Here is a 17,396-nt window from a genome sequence, read left to right on the forward strand (position 1 = left end):
TTAACTAAACTGACAAAAAAAATCGTTCTGTCAACATAGGAAGCATCTACACTATGGCATCACAGCTTTAGCACTACAGATGTGCCACTATCACACAGAGACAACCTAAGAGTGCCCTTCTCTTGTTTAGCTTAATCCACTTCCAGTCTCCTAGCTATTTTGAAATAACTCACGTGTAGACAAGCCATTACCAATTGAAGCTAAGTTAATATCAGCCAGCTGTAAGATAGATCCCATCATCATCGTACCTGCACACCTCAAAACAAGTTTATCCTCAAAACACCCCTGCAAGCTAAGAAAGTGCTTTTATCCACATGGAAACCCAAGGCACAGAGAGAGTAAGGGATTTTGCTCTAGATCACACACAGGAAGTCTTTGGTGTTCATGCTCTGTAATGAAAGAGGTGCCAGGGCTCAAGCAATTAGGTGCTGGGGCTCAAGTAATTTTTTTACATTCATCACTGATGCAGCAAGCTCAGAGGTGCCAGGGCTATGAACTGCCAAGCCTAGAGATGCCGGGGCTCAGCCCTGGCACAAATTAAGCCTTGTTGGTGTCCTTGACAACTCTGAAATAAGAATATTACAGACACAAAAAACTCCTTTAAAAGAACATTATTAAGATTGCAAAGTCAAGCAACAGATGATAGGAAATACCAGAATTAAGGCTGCCTGTGCAACCCTAATTTGGCCCCATTGTGTGTACGCATTATGACACGGTCTTTAATTCCATGATCACATACTAGTTTTTCCCCACAGGATGGATGGTGCACAGGATGGATGGATGGTGCTCACTTGGTGACCAGCAATTCAGTTTTTTGTTTTCTCCTTATTGTTAAATGTGTAGCCTGAGGCCTCATTTACTACACAGTGTTCAAACCCTACACTGGACACAGAATTGGTCATTTCCTCACAGGCATTCCTATGGTGCTCCTCACGAATACCAGAGTGCTTCACAAATATTCATTTATCTTCACAACACCACTGTGAGGAGAGGAGGCATTATCTTGGTTTTACAAATTGGGAGCTGAGGTACAGAGAGATTAATGTCAAACATTTCCACTAATTTGGGGTGCTCAATCTGACACATCTAGGACCTGATTTTTCAGAGTACTTAGCATTAGACAGCACTTTATACATTCAAAGCACAGGTTGCATTGCAGCAGACAGTGCCCAACATCTCTGAAAAGCAGACCCCAAGGTCTGAAGTCAGGCACGCAGAAAATGAGGAACACACAATTAGTGTAAGAACACTAAAGAGTTATCATGAATGTAGTTCACACCCTGAGCGTCAGCAAACAAGCTACCTGGAACTAAGCAAAGAGAGTTTTACCATAGGAACCAATCCTGCAGCTGTTCCTGGCATGAAACAGCCCCACTGACTGTAAAGGGACTACTCACAATGGAATGGGCAGCGTAAGGATTGCACAGGATCATGTTTTCAGTATGGGAGAGACTATGCAAATGAGAAGCAGCAATGCTGGTATTATAGTGACAATGCTGGTTGGTGTATTAAACCCTTGAGCATGCCCAGGACGAATGAAAGATGAGCTTTTCAAAGCCACCTAATGGATTTTAACACCCAAATTTGGGGCATCCAAATCTTTTAGGCAGCCTGGATGTTTCCAGAAGCCTGAACACTGGTAGACAGAGCTGAGTGCTCATGCATTTCCCAAGAGCATTGAGCCTTCTATTCCACCAGCCTGACTCACAGATGCTTATTAAATGTTAAATGTTAATGATGCTTATTAAATGTTAAATCAAGACCACAGGTGTCTTTGCTCCTCCTTTACTTACTTGGGAGGAGTGATTTCTATTCCATTCAGGGTCTCAGACCATCTCCCTCACTGTGGTATCTGAGTGCCTTCCAATGAGAAACAAACAACTCACTGGCAACTGCATAATGCATCTCCCAGTCCATCTCCTCTCCCCAGGACAGGACCATGTTTTCGTTGCTTATCCTGCTAGTCTCTGTAGCTTGCTATACATTACATAGGAGACTTCATGAAAGTTATCTATCTGAATGTAACAATTTCTCTCACAAAGAGCTTGTAGAAGTCTCATCAGCCATCTGGTATTTTTATTTCTCCAGGCTGAGAAAGCAATCATAGCCAATCCTCCTGCGAACTATGGAGGTCAGGTTTTATTTCTCACTTTTCTATAGCAATAACTCTTTACAGGATGAAGTAGGCCAAAGACCCTAAAATCTGTACACTTCTCTGCTCTTATAGGACCCTGATGCTCGATGGCTGCCAGACAGAATGTGGTTCCAGTCCAGAAGAATGAAATTCTCAGAGTATTTGGTCAAAGACCTGATATATTGTATATATATAATTTGCATTTGTTGAACTTACAACTGGAAAGCTTACACACACACACACACACACACAATCTTCCCAGGACCATAGGGGAATTTGGGTTACCCAGGAATATTAGGACTAACATAGATGTGTTTCTGGGTACAGTTTTGTGGAAGTGAATGAAGCTGATGAATTAGTGATGATCTAAATCCTAAATTACCATTTTCCTTCACTTGCCTGAGAGATACATAACACATGAATATTGAGAAATATTATAAGGAATAAAGAAAGTCATCATCTCCTTTCCAGTATAAAGCATGGTACACTATGACCTTCGCAACTCTTAGACAGACACGTTTTAGAGAAAACTGAAACTCTTTGCCCATAAATCAATATATAACGTGAATGAATTATGAAAGAATATATTCCTAGTGCATCACACTAGCACAGAACCATCTGTCCAAGATAGTACTCAGTGTTGTTGTAGCTGTGTCAGTCCCAGGATAATAGAAAGAGAAGCTGGGTGAGATAATCTTTTATTGGACCAACTTCCACTGGCGAGAGACACACGCTTTCAAGCTTACACAGAGCTCTTCTTCAGGTCAGAAGTTGGTCCAATAACAGATATTACGTAACCATCTTGTGTCACTAATGTCCAAGATAGTGTTTAGGATCAACCTACATTTAACGTTGTTCCCCCCCCACACACACACACACACACATCCACACAATCACTTACCTAGTTTGCTGGGACCCTGCTCTCTTTGATGAATTGAGCTCACCCTATTTAGAAGATTTTCACTCTCTTGTGGCATGTTCCATGAAATTTCTAGAGTGTTTGCCCTTGCATACTGGAGAACCGACACTTGAGTTAAGGTATTGTCTGAAGCAGAAAGCAGAAGACAAATGATATAAATAAAAGACAATCCAGCTAAACAATTTAAAAATAAATCTGAAGTCACACTTTATATTAGGTTGAGCTGGTTGGAAATTTTCCATCAGAATGATTTTCTGAAGGAAAATGCAGTTTCCAGAAAACTGAAGTTTTCCACAGGGAAAAAGAATCTCAGTGTTGATAAAAAAAATCAATTTTCCATAAATAAAATTTAAATTAAATATTTTATTCTGTCAGTTTGACCCACACAGGAATATTTTGTTTTGCTGAACCAACCTGAAATGTTTTGTTTGAACCAGTTCAAACTGCATTTCCCTAACAGCATTTTACCTTATGGGAGCTGTCGTTTGGGTCCCATTCTCTCCTGTGCCATGATTCCATGTGAGATTAAAGAGACTTTTGGTATTTAGCCAAGATGTTCACATCAAGACCAGACTTTTCAAGCAATAGATCCATGCATCTAAGCATGGGAGGGAATCATGCTGTCAGGATTGGGACATAAGCAGCATGTCTAGTGGCTGGAGTCAGAGTCAGGAGCCATGCTAAAGGCTCAAGCCAGAGTTGGAGACCATGGTCAAGGATCAGGAACCAGAAACAGGTCAGGAAAGCAGGAACCAGAAGCATGGCAAGGAAGCCAGCTTCAGGACTTAGGCAAGGTAGGGTCCAATATAGCAGCCAGCTAGAGGCCAGCTGTGCAGACAACTGCCTGTGCCTCTCTTGGGTTTAAATAGGAAACTCTGACCAATCACAGGTCCTGCCGCTCCTCCACTTAGGGCCCAGGGAGGCAGCCCTGTTGTAGCTTCAGGTTTCCTGGTCTCTCCACTTGATTGATTAGTAGTAAGCTGCTGGATGGGAATAAGGCAGCAACAGTTGCCTGGGAACCCTGCAGACCCAGGTTTGAGACCTGTGGGTTCCTGACACTTGCCCTCTTGAAACAAGATACTATCCCCCTCAAGAATGTAGTCAGGACATTCCCACTAGTTATCAGCCAGGATGGATATGATTCTGACCCACCAGTACTGGACCCAAGTGCACCACTTCCTGTATCTTGACAAAAGAAACAGCTTAAATTTCAACTGACACCAGGATGTTCCTCATCCTCCTTGGACACTGTCACTAGAATGGGAGCCAACTGAAATCCAGGAGATCACTCACACATGGAAATTTAAGCTTCAACACACTCTTTTTTTTAAAAAACAGGGTGTGTGTGTAAAGTATCAGGGTCAATACTGTCATGGCCCTTACACAAACAAAGCAAGGGTAAAAGAAAACTAAGTGTTAGAGTTAAAGCGCTGTTTACTTACTGATGCCATAGTTTCCAATAAATGCTTTTACAAAACTTTTCATTTCCTCAAACTCTGATGCTCCAACATTGGAACTTCCATCCAGAAGAAACATGATATCCATTGGTCTGCTGCAAAGTCCTGAAAAGAATATAAAAAGGCTTCTTAGATAAGATCTGTTGAATAAGGAAAGGAAGATGGCAGGAAAAGGAAAGACAACTGGAGTTTGGGAAAACAGCAGGGCGGTGTTCTGTTGTTACAAGCAGTAACTGCCTCTATGTCAGAACATACTAAGCTGTATTTTCAACATGAGAGCTTTGCCCCCCGGTCTCCAAGTAGAACATCTCACGATCATTCCTAAATCCAACAAAACTTTGAGGTTTTGCTTTACTTGGCAGTAGTGAGGCCTCTGCTGATACGCCATGTCCATTTTTGAGCACCACACTTTCAGAAGAGATGTGGACAAACTAGAGACAGTCCAGAGGACAACTATAAATATGATAAGAGGTTTAGAAAATCTGACCTATGAAGAAGGGTTGAAAGAACTGGGCATGTTTTGTCTCGAGAAGAAAAGGCTGAGGGGGAACATGGTAAGAGTCTTCAAATATTTAAAAGGTTATTGTAAAGAGGACAGAGATCAATTGTTCTCCATGTCCACTAGGGGTAGGAGAAGTAGAAATTGGCTTAGTTTGCAGCACAAGAGATTTAAGTTAAATACTAGGAAAAAAAATTTAGCTATAAGTACTGTAACAAGTTACCTAGGGAGACTGTGGAATCCCTATCACCGGGGACTTTTAGCAACAGGTAACCTATGAGGGATGGTCTAGGTACATTTAACCCTTCCCCAGTGGGGGATGAAGTAGATGAACTCTTGAGGTCCCTTCTAGCCCTACATTTCTATGATTCACAAAAGTTTCACAGTGAAATAATCAAACCTCTAGAAGCAGAGGGAGGAAGTGATTTTAACCACTGATGGGCAGGCAGAGGAAAACAATATGGCTCCATCAGCTGTTTTTTAATTACCTGAAAATCAAAAAGGAATCCCATAAAATGTCAAAACATGGACAAATTACTAAGGAGGTATACAAAAGAACAGCACAAGCATGAAGGGAAAAAATCAGAAAGGCTAAGGTACAAAATGAATTACACTTAGCAAGGGACTTAAAAGATAACCAGAAGAGTTTCTTAAAATATATTCAGAGCAAGAGAAGGATGAAGGAAAGTGTAGATCCTGTTCTTAATGGGAAAGGAGAGATAATAACTGATGACATCAGGAAGACTGAAGGGTTTAATGCCTATTTGCTTCAGTCTTCACTAAAATGTTGACCAGATACACAACACAATTAATATTAACAAAAAGGGTGAAGGAATGCAAGCCAAAATATGGAAAGAATAGGTTAAAGAATATTTAGATAAGTTAGATATATTCAAGTCAGCAGAGCCTGATGATATTCCTCCGAGGGTACTTAAGGAACTAGTTGAAGCAATCTCAGAACTATTAACACTTATCTTTGAGAACTCCTGAAGGACAGATGAGGTCCCAGAGGACTACAGAAGGACAAACGTAATACCTATCTTTAAAAGAGGAACAAAGAGGACCTGAGAAATTTTAGACCAGTCAGCCTAACTTTGATACCCAGAAAGATACTGGACCAAATTATTAACAATCAATTTGTAAGCACCTCCAGTGCCATTGGGTTAAAAGGAATAACCAGCATGCATCTGTCAAGGACAAATCATGCCAAACCAACCTAATTTCCTTCTTTGGCAGGATTACTGGCTGACTGGATAAGAAGAAGCATTAGATGTGATGTATCTTGATTTTAGTAAGGCTTTTGACAGTCCCACGTGACTTCTCATAAGCAACCATGTGATCTAGATGAATTTACTATAAGGTGAGTGCACAACTGGTTGAAAGACCATATTCAACAACAGTTTACTGTCAAATTGGGAAGGACATATCTAGTGCAGTCCCGTAGGGGTCAGTCCTAGGTCTGGCACAATTCAATATTTTCATTAATGACTTGAATAATAGAGTGGAGAGTATGGTTCTATAATTTGTGGATAAAACCAAGCAGGTGACATTGCAAGCACTTTTGAGGACAGAATTAGAATTCTGAATTGACCTTGACAAATTTGAGAATTGGTCTGAATTCAACGAGATGAAATTCAATAAAGACAAGGACAAAGCACTTTAATTAGCAAGGAAAAAAATCAAATACACAACTAAAAATGGAGAACAACGGGCTAGGTAGTGGTACTGCTGAAAAGGATCTGAGGGTTATAATGGATCACAAATTGAATATAAGCCACCAATGTGATGCAGTTGCAAAAAAGACTAATATAATTCTGGGATGTATTAACAGAAGCACTCTATGTAAGACACAGGAGCAAATTGTCTTGCTGTATTTTGCACTGGTGAGGCTTCAGCTGGAGTTCTGTGTCCAATTCTGGACACCACACTTTAGGAAAAATATGGAGAAATTGGAGAGAGTCCCGAGGACAGCAACAAAAGTGATAAAAGGTTCAGAAAACCTGACTTATAAGGAAAGGTTAAAAAAACTGGGCACATTTAGAAACAAAAGACTGAGGAGGGACCTATTAACAGTCTTCAAATAGTAAAGGGCTGTTATAAAGAGGACAATGGTAATTTGTTCTCCATGTCCACTGAAGGTAGGAAAAGAAGCAATGGGCCTAATCTGCAGCAAGGGAGATTTAGGTTAAATATTAGGAAAAACTTTCTAACTATCAGGGTAGTTAAGCTCTGGAATAGGCTTCCAAGGAAGGTTGTGGAATCCCCATCACTGGAAGTTTTTAAAAACAGGTTGGACAAACATCTCTCAGGGATGATCTAGGTTTACTTGGTCCTGCCTCAGCACAGGGGGCTGGACTTGATAACTTCTCAAGGTCCCTTCCAGTCTTACATTTCTATGACCCTAAGTTCACCTTCCACCCCCACTCCAATCAACTTGGACAGCAACATGCAAAGCACAATCCATCTCTGATTCCAGAGAAAGCCTGATGAGAAACAGAGAATGAAAATACATAGAAAATATATCCAACTTTACCTGAAGTTGCTGGGGCCATGCTGGATTTATTTGAGCAGCACGTTTTCAACACTAAGTCAGGTGCTTCTCGAATAAGTCTATTATAACTCTCTATGATTATTGGGGTGTGCCGTTGACTGATCTTCTCAAGCTCTTGAATGTTCACGTTGGGGGTAATACCTATAGGGATCACATTTATGTCCCCCGCAACACTTGAGATGACATCAGTGGCAGGGTTTGCAGTCACCATGTACACTAAGCGTGGCACTTGTCCCCTGCCTCCATTGTCTGTGGTAAATGTGTGTTCAGAGACATAGCTGAGAGCATTTCCAGTGTTGGTGGCATTCCCTCCTTGGTACTGTATCTTCCTCACCACCTCAATAATGTCTTGCTTTGACTGTGCTTCAGTGAAGGAGTACTCAACAGTGACAGTGTACGAGTACTGTATGATAGTAATATGAATGGTTTCTTCTCCTATGTCCATTTCTCTGATAACTTTTGCAATGAACTCCTTGATTATATTGAAGTTCTCCTCTCCTACTTTTTCAGACCCTTCAACAACAAAAGCTATATCAAGCACTTTGGAAACCGCTTTACGTGGCAATGGTGTCGTAGCTAATCTCGTGAACTCCCAGCCATGATAGGGTACCGTCACTTTAGCTGCCCGGGGTGGGGTTGTAGTAGGTTTTTGGGTGGTAGTTGTTAACACATCACTTTCTTCAGGCACAAGATCACACAGGTAATTGATTATTTCATCCCTGTTTTCCATTAACTCCTGTACGTTGTTCATTATGAAGGCCTTGTTTTCTGGCCACTGCCTTTCAATTAGCTTGATTTGCTCCATACTAATAGATGGTCCGATGCCTACTGGTATTACTGTGACTTTCTTCTTTTTCAAAAGAGGGAGGATGCGCTGAATATTTCCTGGAGACTTGCTCGCTGTCAACAACAGAGCAATTCTGGCAGCATTTGTCCTTGGTGCCTTTCCAAACACATGGAAAACAATATATTTAAGCACTTCAGTGGCAGAGGCAACTTCTCCACCAGTGTATTTTATGTTTTGGACAATTTTCCTCATCTGAGATTGTGTTTTAATATCTTTGAGCCCAAGATAGATGTTGGAGCCAGTGCGGTATTCCAGAATTGACACTCGGATTTTCTTTTGGGAGATGTGGAGTTTTTTCATCATGCTAATTATGAAAGCTTTTAACAGTTCAAAGTCCTTTTCTGAGAGTTTGTTGGAGCCATCCATCAGAAAGGCCAGGTCCATCATTTTGCTGCAGGAGTATACACGTGTCCCTGTGTCTATATCTGTTTCTTCTGTAGAAGCAGGCGTTGATGTAATGATTTCTTCCTCTTTCTCTTTTGACTCACAGGCACTACATGTTAAGTTCTTTCCTTCACAGTGACTGCAAGAACCACCAAAAAACTAATGATAAAATGAACTTTGATAACAATACACCACCCCTGATTGAATACAGTTATATCTTATATAGAAATGAGTAAACAAACGATTCAGCAGGAACATATAATTTGCCATGCCAGATTGGATCAATGGAGTATCAATTTCCATATCCTACCTTGTTCAGTACTCTATGATTGTTGCTTCAGAGGAAAGAAAACTGCCACCAACGGTGCTACCTGGCAAATTGTGCATAGTGGGAAAATCTCCTTATTCCTGCAGCAATCCTGGGACACCCAGTAATGGAATCATTACTTATGGAAATACACTAATGTATACATGCAGGAAGCATGTAAAAAGTACTAAGTTTATTAGATAAATGTCTTTTCCCCAGCTGTCTTTGGGTGAACATGCGTCATACCATGGAAACATGACACCAAGTGCTGGGCTACATAGAAGCCACTGGGATTTGTAGGCACCACTTCTGATGAACACGGCCAGTAGATTTCGGTCACACCCCCTGGTTGCATCTTCACTAGGAAAAAAGGTTTCTTCTTAACTTGAGTTATTTAACTTGAGTGAACTAACTAGAGGTAAAATCCTCGTGAAGATAAGGCAGTTTGTAATTTGACAGGCATAAGCATGTTGAGTTAAAGACTTTGAGGGAGTCAAGGGTTTACCTTGATCTGCTAACTCATGTGAAAACTATACACTGCCTTGTCTTCACGAGGATTATACCTCGAGTTAGTTCACTCAAGTTAGCTAACTCGAATTAAGAACACACCTTTTTTTCCAGAGTGAAGACCAAGCCGCTCTGGGCAGTGCCTCGTGTCATGGGCTCATTCAAACCTGAAATCTTAAACTGAAGTTTCATACATAGAAAACTATCCACTTCTAATGGCCTTTTGCCATTGGCATTATGAAATCAATTAAATTCACCTGGATCCCTTTGCTTCCCTTCCTGTGTTTTTAGATCATCTTATTATTACTCTTAACTTATTTCACTCTCACACACATTGCCTTTTTCTTATTATCTTGACTTTAGCTTTTGCCATGTGTATTTTACTCCTGTATTTTTATTTTACCTTGTTTTTCTCCTCTTCCCTGTACTAAAATTCTTCTAGTGCTTTTCTTCTCTCTTTCTGTCCCTTTCCTCTTCCCTTCTCTCAAAAAAAGTAGGAGCTCCCCTCTCTTTCCTTACTCCTCTTCCCTTCCAGATCTTTCCCTCCACTCATACCCATTGGCACGTTCCCACTTTTGCCTCCTCTGCATGTTCCCATCCTTTTTGCCACTTTCTGTATGGGCCTCCATTTCTCCCTTACTCCTCTCTCTCCCATACGTTTTCCCACCTACTACCGCTCCCCCTGTATCTACAGCCTTGCAGGAGATTGCTTGTGCTCCCTTAGCATGACTTCAGCAGCTCCGACCTTGCCAAATCCATCTGCTCTGTGCTCTTCACTCTGCCTGACTGAGGAAGGAGCACACCTGAGCCCAAGCACAGGCTAGTGGATCACCACTCAATGCATTTTTCCAAGTCTACTCGACAGTAGGAGAGACAGAGTAGGGAAAATGTGTGAAATGGCATTTGCCCCTCCAGAAATACAAGAGACACTAGAAAAGATGGAGAAAATTCAGGATTTTCTGAAGAATCTGGGCAGCTGGGAGGTTCTTGGTTTGGTTTTACATTTATTAACGCTATAACTATGGTATTTTCAAAATTCTTTACCCATTGAATCTGATGCACTGGGGATATTTGATAATGCACAGAATACACTGAGCAGGAGTCCTCAATAATCTCCATTATATAGGGTGCAATTGAATGGGTGCTCCAAAACCACTCAGATCATTCATAATAGCGATGGACAAAACAGTCTGGAAAAAATTAGAGGTATGCCAAACCTCAGAATAGAGCAGGACCAGAAACCAAGCACTTTTTGGATTCAAATACTTTTGTAACCTCTCTCAGGTTATTTCTAGAGCTCCCATCACAACAGTATGTAAGATGGCACTATAGAGACACTGCTGGCATTCTTTCCCACTGTTAAAACAGAACAGCGACACTCTTCTAGCTCACAACTCCAGGCAATGAGAGCTGTATATAGTGTGTGGGATCAAGGACAAAACATAACTTCAGTGGAGTTACTTGGGATTTACATTGGCGTAACTGAGATCAGAAACTGGTCCATACTCAAGTTGCAGTGGGGGAGGTTTAGATTGGATATTAGGAAAAACTTTTTCACTAAGAGGGTGGTGAAACACTGGAATGTGTTACCTAGGGAGGTGGTAGAATCTCCTTCCTTAGAGGTTTTTAAGGTCAGGCTTGACAAAGCCCTGGCTGGGATGATTTAACTGGGAATTGGTCCTGCTTTGAGCAGGGGGTTGGACTAGATGACCTTCTGGGGTCCCTTCCAACCCTGATAGTCTATGATTCTATGATTCTTTAAATTATGGTTTTGCTCTGAAAATTTGCTCTAAAAATTGAATCATGTGGTTCCGCCTTTGTCATCTTTCAATGATTTCAGTGAGCAAATGTGTACCGTTTATAAGTAAAAGATTTGCTTTTTCCTAACTGTCAGAGCTTCAAATTCCAACTTGGGATCTGAGAGATAAGCTGAATTATTTCCTTCTCACACATCACCACCAGCTTCCTTGGGCCGGCCAAATTCTTTCCTCCCTCAGTGGCTCCTGTGAAATGTTGCTGTCTTCAGTGTGGTTGTACAAGCATAACTGTTTGGAACTTAGTAAACAATTCTGTTGAATATGCATGTGAAGGGAGCGATTGAAGCCTCTTCCCTCTGAGCCATGCCAGCTTTGCAGGGTTAACTAGAATGATGGGAAGTAAACACTTATTTTCTTCACTAATGAAAGCAACCAGGGACCAGTCTATTACGGAAGAAGATGCCATTTTTCAGAGCAAAACAGCACTTTAAATGTGACATCCAAATTCAAGTTCTCCCAAGGCTGTGTTCTTTCACATTGCTTTTAGCTTCTTAATTGGAGAATACACAACTCCCTTTGGCATTTAGCATATTGTAACATATAGGATTTATTATTTTAATCCTAATGCAATATTTTGTGATTGAGATTCCAATTTCCTTTGGATATTTGCTATAAAATTCATTTTTGTACAATATTTTCTATTGTTTGTACAGATGGTGTAGGCATCTAAATTAGGTGACAGCTACGTGCAAAGATGTTTCCCTAGTGAGGTAAGTTTACATAATGTTCTAAAACCTTATGTGAGTGGTGGTTAGCGTATCAACATTAAAGATAAATTATTATTAAGTATTGTGAAAATTAGGGAACTGGTTTACGTAGATGCATTTTTGACCTTTTGATGGAATTCAGGGCTTGCAATTTATACTGTTAAAAGAAAATACATTACTTAATTAATCAACATAACAGAACCAATTCCATGAGGCTTATAAATCAGTTAGTTACTACCAGTGACAGGCCAGAGATTCAAAGTTCAGACCCAGTCTGAACTTCCAAAATGTTCAGGGGGGTTGGATCTAGGGTTTTAGTCTGAGCCCATAGTTTTTGCAGATCTACATCCACTTCTATTAAATGTGGGCAAATTACGTGGTGGAAAACTCTCTCATATTTACAGCACTATGCCTGACTAATGGAAGTATCCATTCATCAAAGGGATGGGTATCTGAAGAATGCCAAAATTATGGATACTACAGAGCTAAATTCAAACTTTTATGCTACAGTACAGGACACAAAAATAGTGAGTTCCTCCCTCAAAGCAATGTAAGGCCCTGATTCTGCATAGTGCTTACAGTACCATGCATGATCCCATTGACTTCATTAAGCCTGGATGCAAGTATTTACAGGACTGGGCCCTAGAATACCTTCAGTAAATCTTGGAGAAATTACTTTTCCAATTACACAGCATAACCTTCCAGCACGTACTTGTCTTGGTGGCATTCTAGAGAGATAACACATTCATAACCTTAACTTTATATAGGATTTTAAAGTATCGAGATAGGGCCAAATTCTGATACCTTACTCACATTGAATAGTATCTTATTCCAAAAATGGAGTCAACAGGATCACTTGTGGAGTAGGGCTAGGTTTTTCAAAGCAACCTTATGGAGTTAGATACCTCATTCCCACTGAATTTCAATAGAATTTGGGGGCCTAATACCCTTAGTCTTGTTTGAAAATTTCAGGTTCTATTGTGCATGAAAAAGGGCATCATATTCAGGCCCATAATAGTATATTCAAAACTATTGTATATGAATTTCATTTTCTGCCCCCATAAAAGACATTCGTGTTGAATAAAAATCTGTATCTTACCATGATAGACAATGTTCATCATCATCTTTGTTCAAAACAACTGCCTTTCCATGGGGGATCCTGGCACCTTCTAATATACATACAGGACAGCCTTCTGGATCAATACATGACTGGGATAGTTCATCAAGTATTTTTCCTGTTTTAAAACAGCACAGCAGGGTTTCATAAGTTGCAAAGCAGATGTTAAGCTGATCGCTGTATTTAGAGGCTTTAAAAATATGACAAGATCAATGATACTTGGATTGTGCTCAAAGGTTTAGAACATGCTCTTCATATTAAACTAGCTGTTAGTTTGACACCAAGTAAATCTTTATTTTCTCCATAGCATTTTTATTGAGCTATTCAAAATACTAACACCAGTGCATATTATATGCAGTAGCTCATGCTACACACAGGGTGAATGTATTTTTAGACTGAAAACCAGGTGCACCAGAAGAAAATGGCATTTACCCTTTTACATCCACATTACTGATTTTTCTTGGTCCCTTTGGGCATTTTTTACTGCATTCTTGTAGGTTGATTTATCATTTTCTCCCCATTATGACTATTCATCTTAGGTATTACTTAGGCATCTGTCACTCTAAGGGCAGGTCTACACTAAAAGCCCTACATCGGCCCAGCTGCACCGATCCACCTGCGCCGCTGTAGAGCGTCTGGTGAAGATGCTGTATGCCAATGGGAGAGCGCTCTCCCTTCAGCATAATTACTCCACCCCCGTGAGAGGAGGAAGCTACATTGGTGGGAGAGCATCTCCCGCCGACATAGAATGGTGTGGACAGCGCTTAGGTCACTGTAACTTGCGTTGCTCATGGGGGTATCTTTTTCACAGCCCTGAGCGATGCAAGTTAGATCGACTTAAGCAGTAGTGTGGACCTGCCCTAATATTTAAGTGCTAAACACCATACTACTTAAAGATGTACCTAGTGGATTCTACTCTCACTACTCCCTGGATTGATAGCTCTGCTCTGTGTGTGCACAGGGGATTGGTGAGGGGAATGGATTGGTTTTGTGATTGTTGGTCCTACAGTATATAGTTTCCTCCTCTCCTCAACTCTCTGCCCTTCTGACTTATTCTTCTCAATTTTCTGTCTCATTTTGTCCTCTGCACCCTTTCTCACTTTCCCTCTCCCCTCCTTTTTTCCCCCCCACTTTCTTCCTTCTCTTTATTCTCCCTTCCCTCCTTTGATTTCTATTCCCTTCCCCTGCCTTCCTTGCTCGCCTCCTATCTTCCTCTCCCACTCCCTGCTTCGTCCTCCTTTAAAGGCGCTGCTGTCACTGCCCACAATGTTTCTCTCTATTCCCTAATGTACATCCCGTGCCTCCATTGCCTCAATGCACTGTGTGCCTCTCAGAAGTTCTAAGCCAAGAATGGTTTTCACTTCTATTCCTGACTCCGAACAGATGAAAGGTGTAAAGGGAGATTTCTGACTGTGTGGCCAGTGCAGCACAGAAAACAGGAACAAAAAGGGACACCGGAAGTTAAGTCCAGGTGAGATGCCCTAGGATTCCACTGAGATCTGGTCAAAACCCTGGTTTCAATATAATCTTTCTGGACAGCTCCAGAAAACCAGGATGAGCCTAGTAAACTGGAACATCTAGTCACCATCTTCTTTCCTTGATGGAAACAGTGATGCAAGCTTACCAGTAAGATTGTTAAAGATGTAACTTTTGCATATGAACATTTCACAGCCACTGAACTTACAAATCTGCTTATTTCCAGTCTTAAAAAAAAAAACATTTCATGCAACGTTTCGGGGGCGGGGGGGTACAAAGATACCAGTAAGTGATAGGAGCTGAGCAGAAAATGCCAACTAACTGGGTAAAGAAGACAGTGGGTTTACCTTCAGGACAGTGCACATGGCATCCTTCTACACATTGCAGAGGGCACGCCACAGGTTCAAAGTGCTGGCATGTTATAGGGCAGGCAGGTCCACAGCTGTTATATCTCCATTCACACCGATACTCCAATTCGTGCTTGTTCAGATCCTCACAACTTTGTGCTATGCGATAAGAAGAATCAGTTTAAAAAGCCATCTCAGATTTCATTCACCATGGCTCTAGGATCCAGGCAGAAGGCTTGGAGTCACATGTATAGCCACACTTACCAGAGAAGTGTTTATTTTAGGCACACCAGAGGCTGGCAAAGTATTCACACAATTCTTTTCATACACCCAAACCTATACTGTGATCAATATCACTGGCTGTTACTAGAAATAATTGCTAGGAATTTACTTTCAATTTAGCAAACATTTACAGCAAACATTTCCATTTCTTAGTTCAGATTTGTATTTCCAAGTCTATCATGTCTCCCTCATGAAAGGAGTGAGCCCCATCTTTTTTCAAGGTGTGATCTGGGATGTGCATGGAAATGTAGAAGACAAAGGGTTACCCTGAGGAACCATCACCCAGGACTGGGGACCCTTGCCAAGTCTTGTCCCTATTAACATTAATAGCAGGACTCTGACTGACATCAGTGGGAGCAGGACTGGATTTAATGAAAAGGTGTTCTAGCTGAGCCATCAGCAGATTAAAAACGAGAATGTCTTTGATTTTTCTTGCTGCAGTAACTCCTGCCAAGCCATTACTAGGTGTTTCGCTCAGCTGCCTGGTACTTACGGCATAGAGTTGGTGATCTCCAGTGAACAACTGCACCTTTTTGGGCACAGATATGGGCATAGGTTGCGATAGCATCACAAAAGCAAGCACAATCCCCAATAGATTCGCAGGCACAAGTATCATACATGCAGATATCCATATACGGCTCCGGATTCACCTAAAGGGAGAGTTACACCGGATAAACTCATTTCATGCATCTCCTGCTTCTAAATGGACTTGCTCATGATATCATTTGGCTGTTCATTTGGTGCCCCATCTGACTTCCACTGGAGTCGCTGGAGGCCATTGCATCGATGTCAATGGGAGTATGGTCACGCCCAAGGTTATGAAACATAACCAACCCTTCGAGCAAACTCTGCAGTTTCTAGAAACCATTAAATGATGGGAAATATAGAAGCATATTTAAACATTTTGGACCTGATTCTTTTTCATACTACAGCTCTTTCATGCCTCTCTAGCAGTGTAACAAGGCCTTAAAGTAGGTGTGAATTACAGTCACGCTGTCACAGAAGTGTAAGGGGCTCTAAGTGTAAATGAGAATCAGACCCTTTCGTGAAAAATAAAAGTTCTAACTTCTAAAATGTGAGCAATAGAGTTTAAAGCCAGAAGGGACCGCCAGATCATCTAGTCCGACCTGCTGTATATCACAGGCCACCAGCACCACCCAGCACCTGCACACTAAACCAAACAACCTAAAAGAGACCAAAGTATTATATCCCTCAGGAGACTAAACTCCTACATGCTTCAGGCCCAGAATAGGAAGGGACCAAGTTGCACCAGTGCTAGGGTTATCATAGGTCACATTTTTGCTGGGACAGTCCCTTTTTTAAGCTGTGTCCCAGCCATCCTGACTTTTTTGGCAAAAGTGGGAATTTGTCTGATTTGCTCTTGCCCACTGATCATCAGTGGGCAAGAGCAAATCAGACAAATGCCCACTTTTGCCAAAAAAGTGACGGGTGAACCTTAGCGGAGTGCAGAGGAACATGCGGGGGAACAATGCACGGGGGGCAGGCAGGGTTCAGGTGAGCGGCTATGCCACCCAGTGCAGGGCAAGGGGAAGAGGGAGCCAGCAGGGCTTGGGCCAGCAACTCAGGTCAGCCCCATGCGCAGGGAAGTTGGGGGGCAGGGCCTGGGTGCTCGGCTTGGGCCAGCTCTGCGTGGTGTCCCGTTTTCCCTTTGGGAAATATGGCCACCCTAACCAGTGTCCAAGGCCGCTGCAATGCCAGGGAAATTATTAAATGAGATATACCCAGATAAATCTGGCAAGTAACCCATACCCGCATGCATGAGGACTCTTCATTCTCAATCTACAAAGTTTAGCAGTTCCTATTGTTTATCAGATTAAATACCACAATAATGAAAGGGACAGAAAAGACTGGATTCCTTGACCTTCTTTTTTTTTTTCATCCTAGTTATTACACTGAACAGAGAAAACAAAAGGGGGCAGATTCAAAGTCCAGTGAAGTCAATGGAAAGACTTGCATTGATTTCAATGGGCTTTTAGATCAGGCCCAAGGGATTTAGCCATTGGTGATATTAAAAAGGACACTGT

The 17,396-nt window shown here is 41.5% G+C and overlaps 1 protein-coding gene across 6 annotated transcripts in view; it reads right to left on the minus strand.

Moving 5' to 3' along the window:
* Positions 1-17,396, minus strand: part of VWF (von Willebrand factor) — a 227,620-nt gene that overhangs the window by 102,296 nt on the left and 107,928 nt on the right. For all 6 annotated transcript variants that reach the window (XR_012155350.1, XR_012155349.1, XM_073315040.1 and 3 more), the window contains exons 25-30: positions 15,845-16,001; positions 15,070-15,228; positions 13,229-13,364; positions 7,543-8,930; positions 4,496-4,615; positions 3,036-3,179 (exon numbers count right to left, since the gene is read on the minus strand). Coding sequence is in view for 4 of the 6 variants with exons in the window: in XM_073315040.1 (XP_073171141.1) it covers positions 3,036-3,179; positions 4,496-4,615; positions 7,543-8,930; positions 13,229-13,364; positions 15,070-15,228; positions 15,845-16,001 (2,104 nt within the window). In the remaining 2 variants the exon portion in view is untranslated. The remainder of the gene's footprint in view (positions 1-3,035; positions 3,180-4,495; positions 4,616-7,542; positions 8,931-13,228; positions 13,365-15,069; positions 15,229-15,844; positions 16,002-17,396) is intronic.

The sequence above is a fragment of the Lepidochelys kempii genome, chromosome 1 (assembly GCF_965140265.1).
Source record: "Lepidochelys kempii isolate rLepKem1 chromosome 1, rLepKem1.hap2, whole genome shotgun sequence".
Lineage (NCBI taxonomy): Eukaryota > Metazoa > Chordata > Testudines > Cheloniidae > Lepidochelys > Lepidochelys kempii.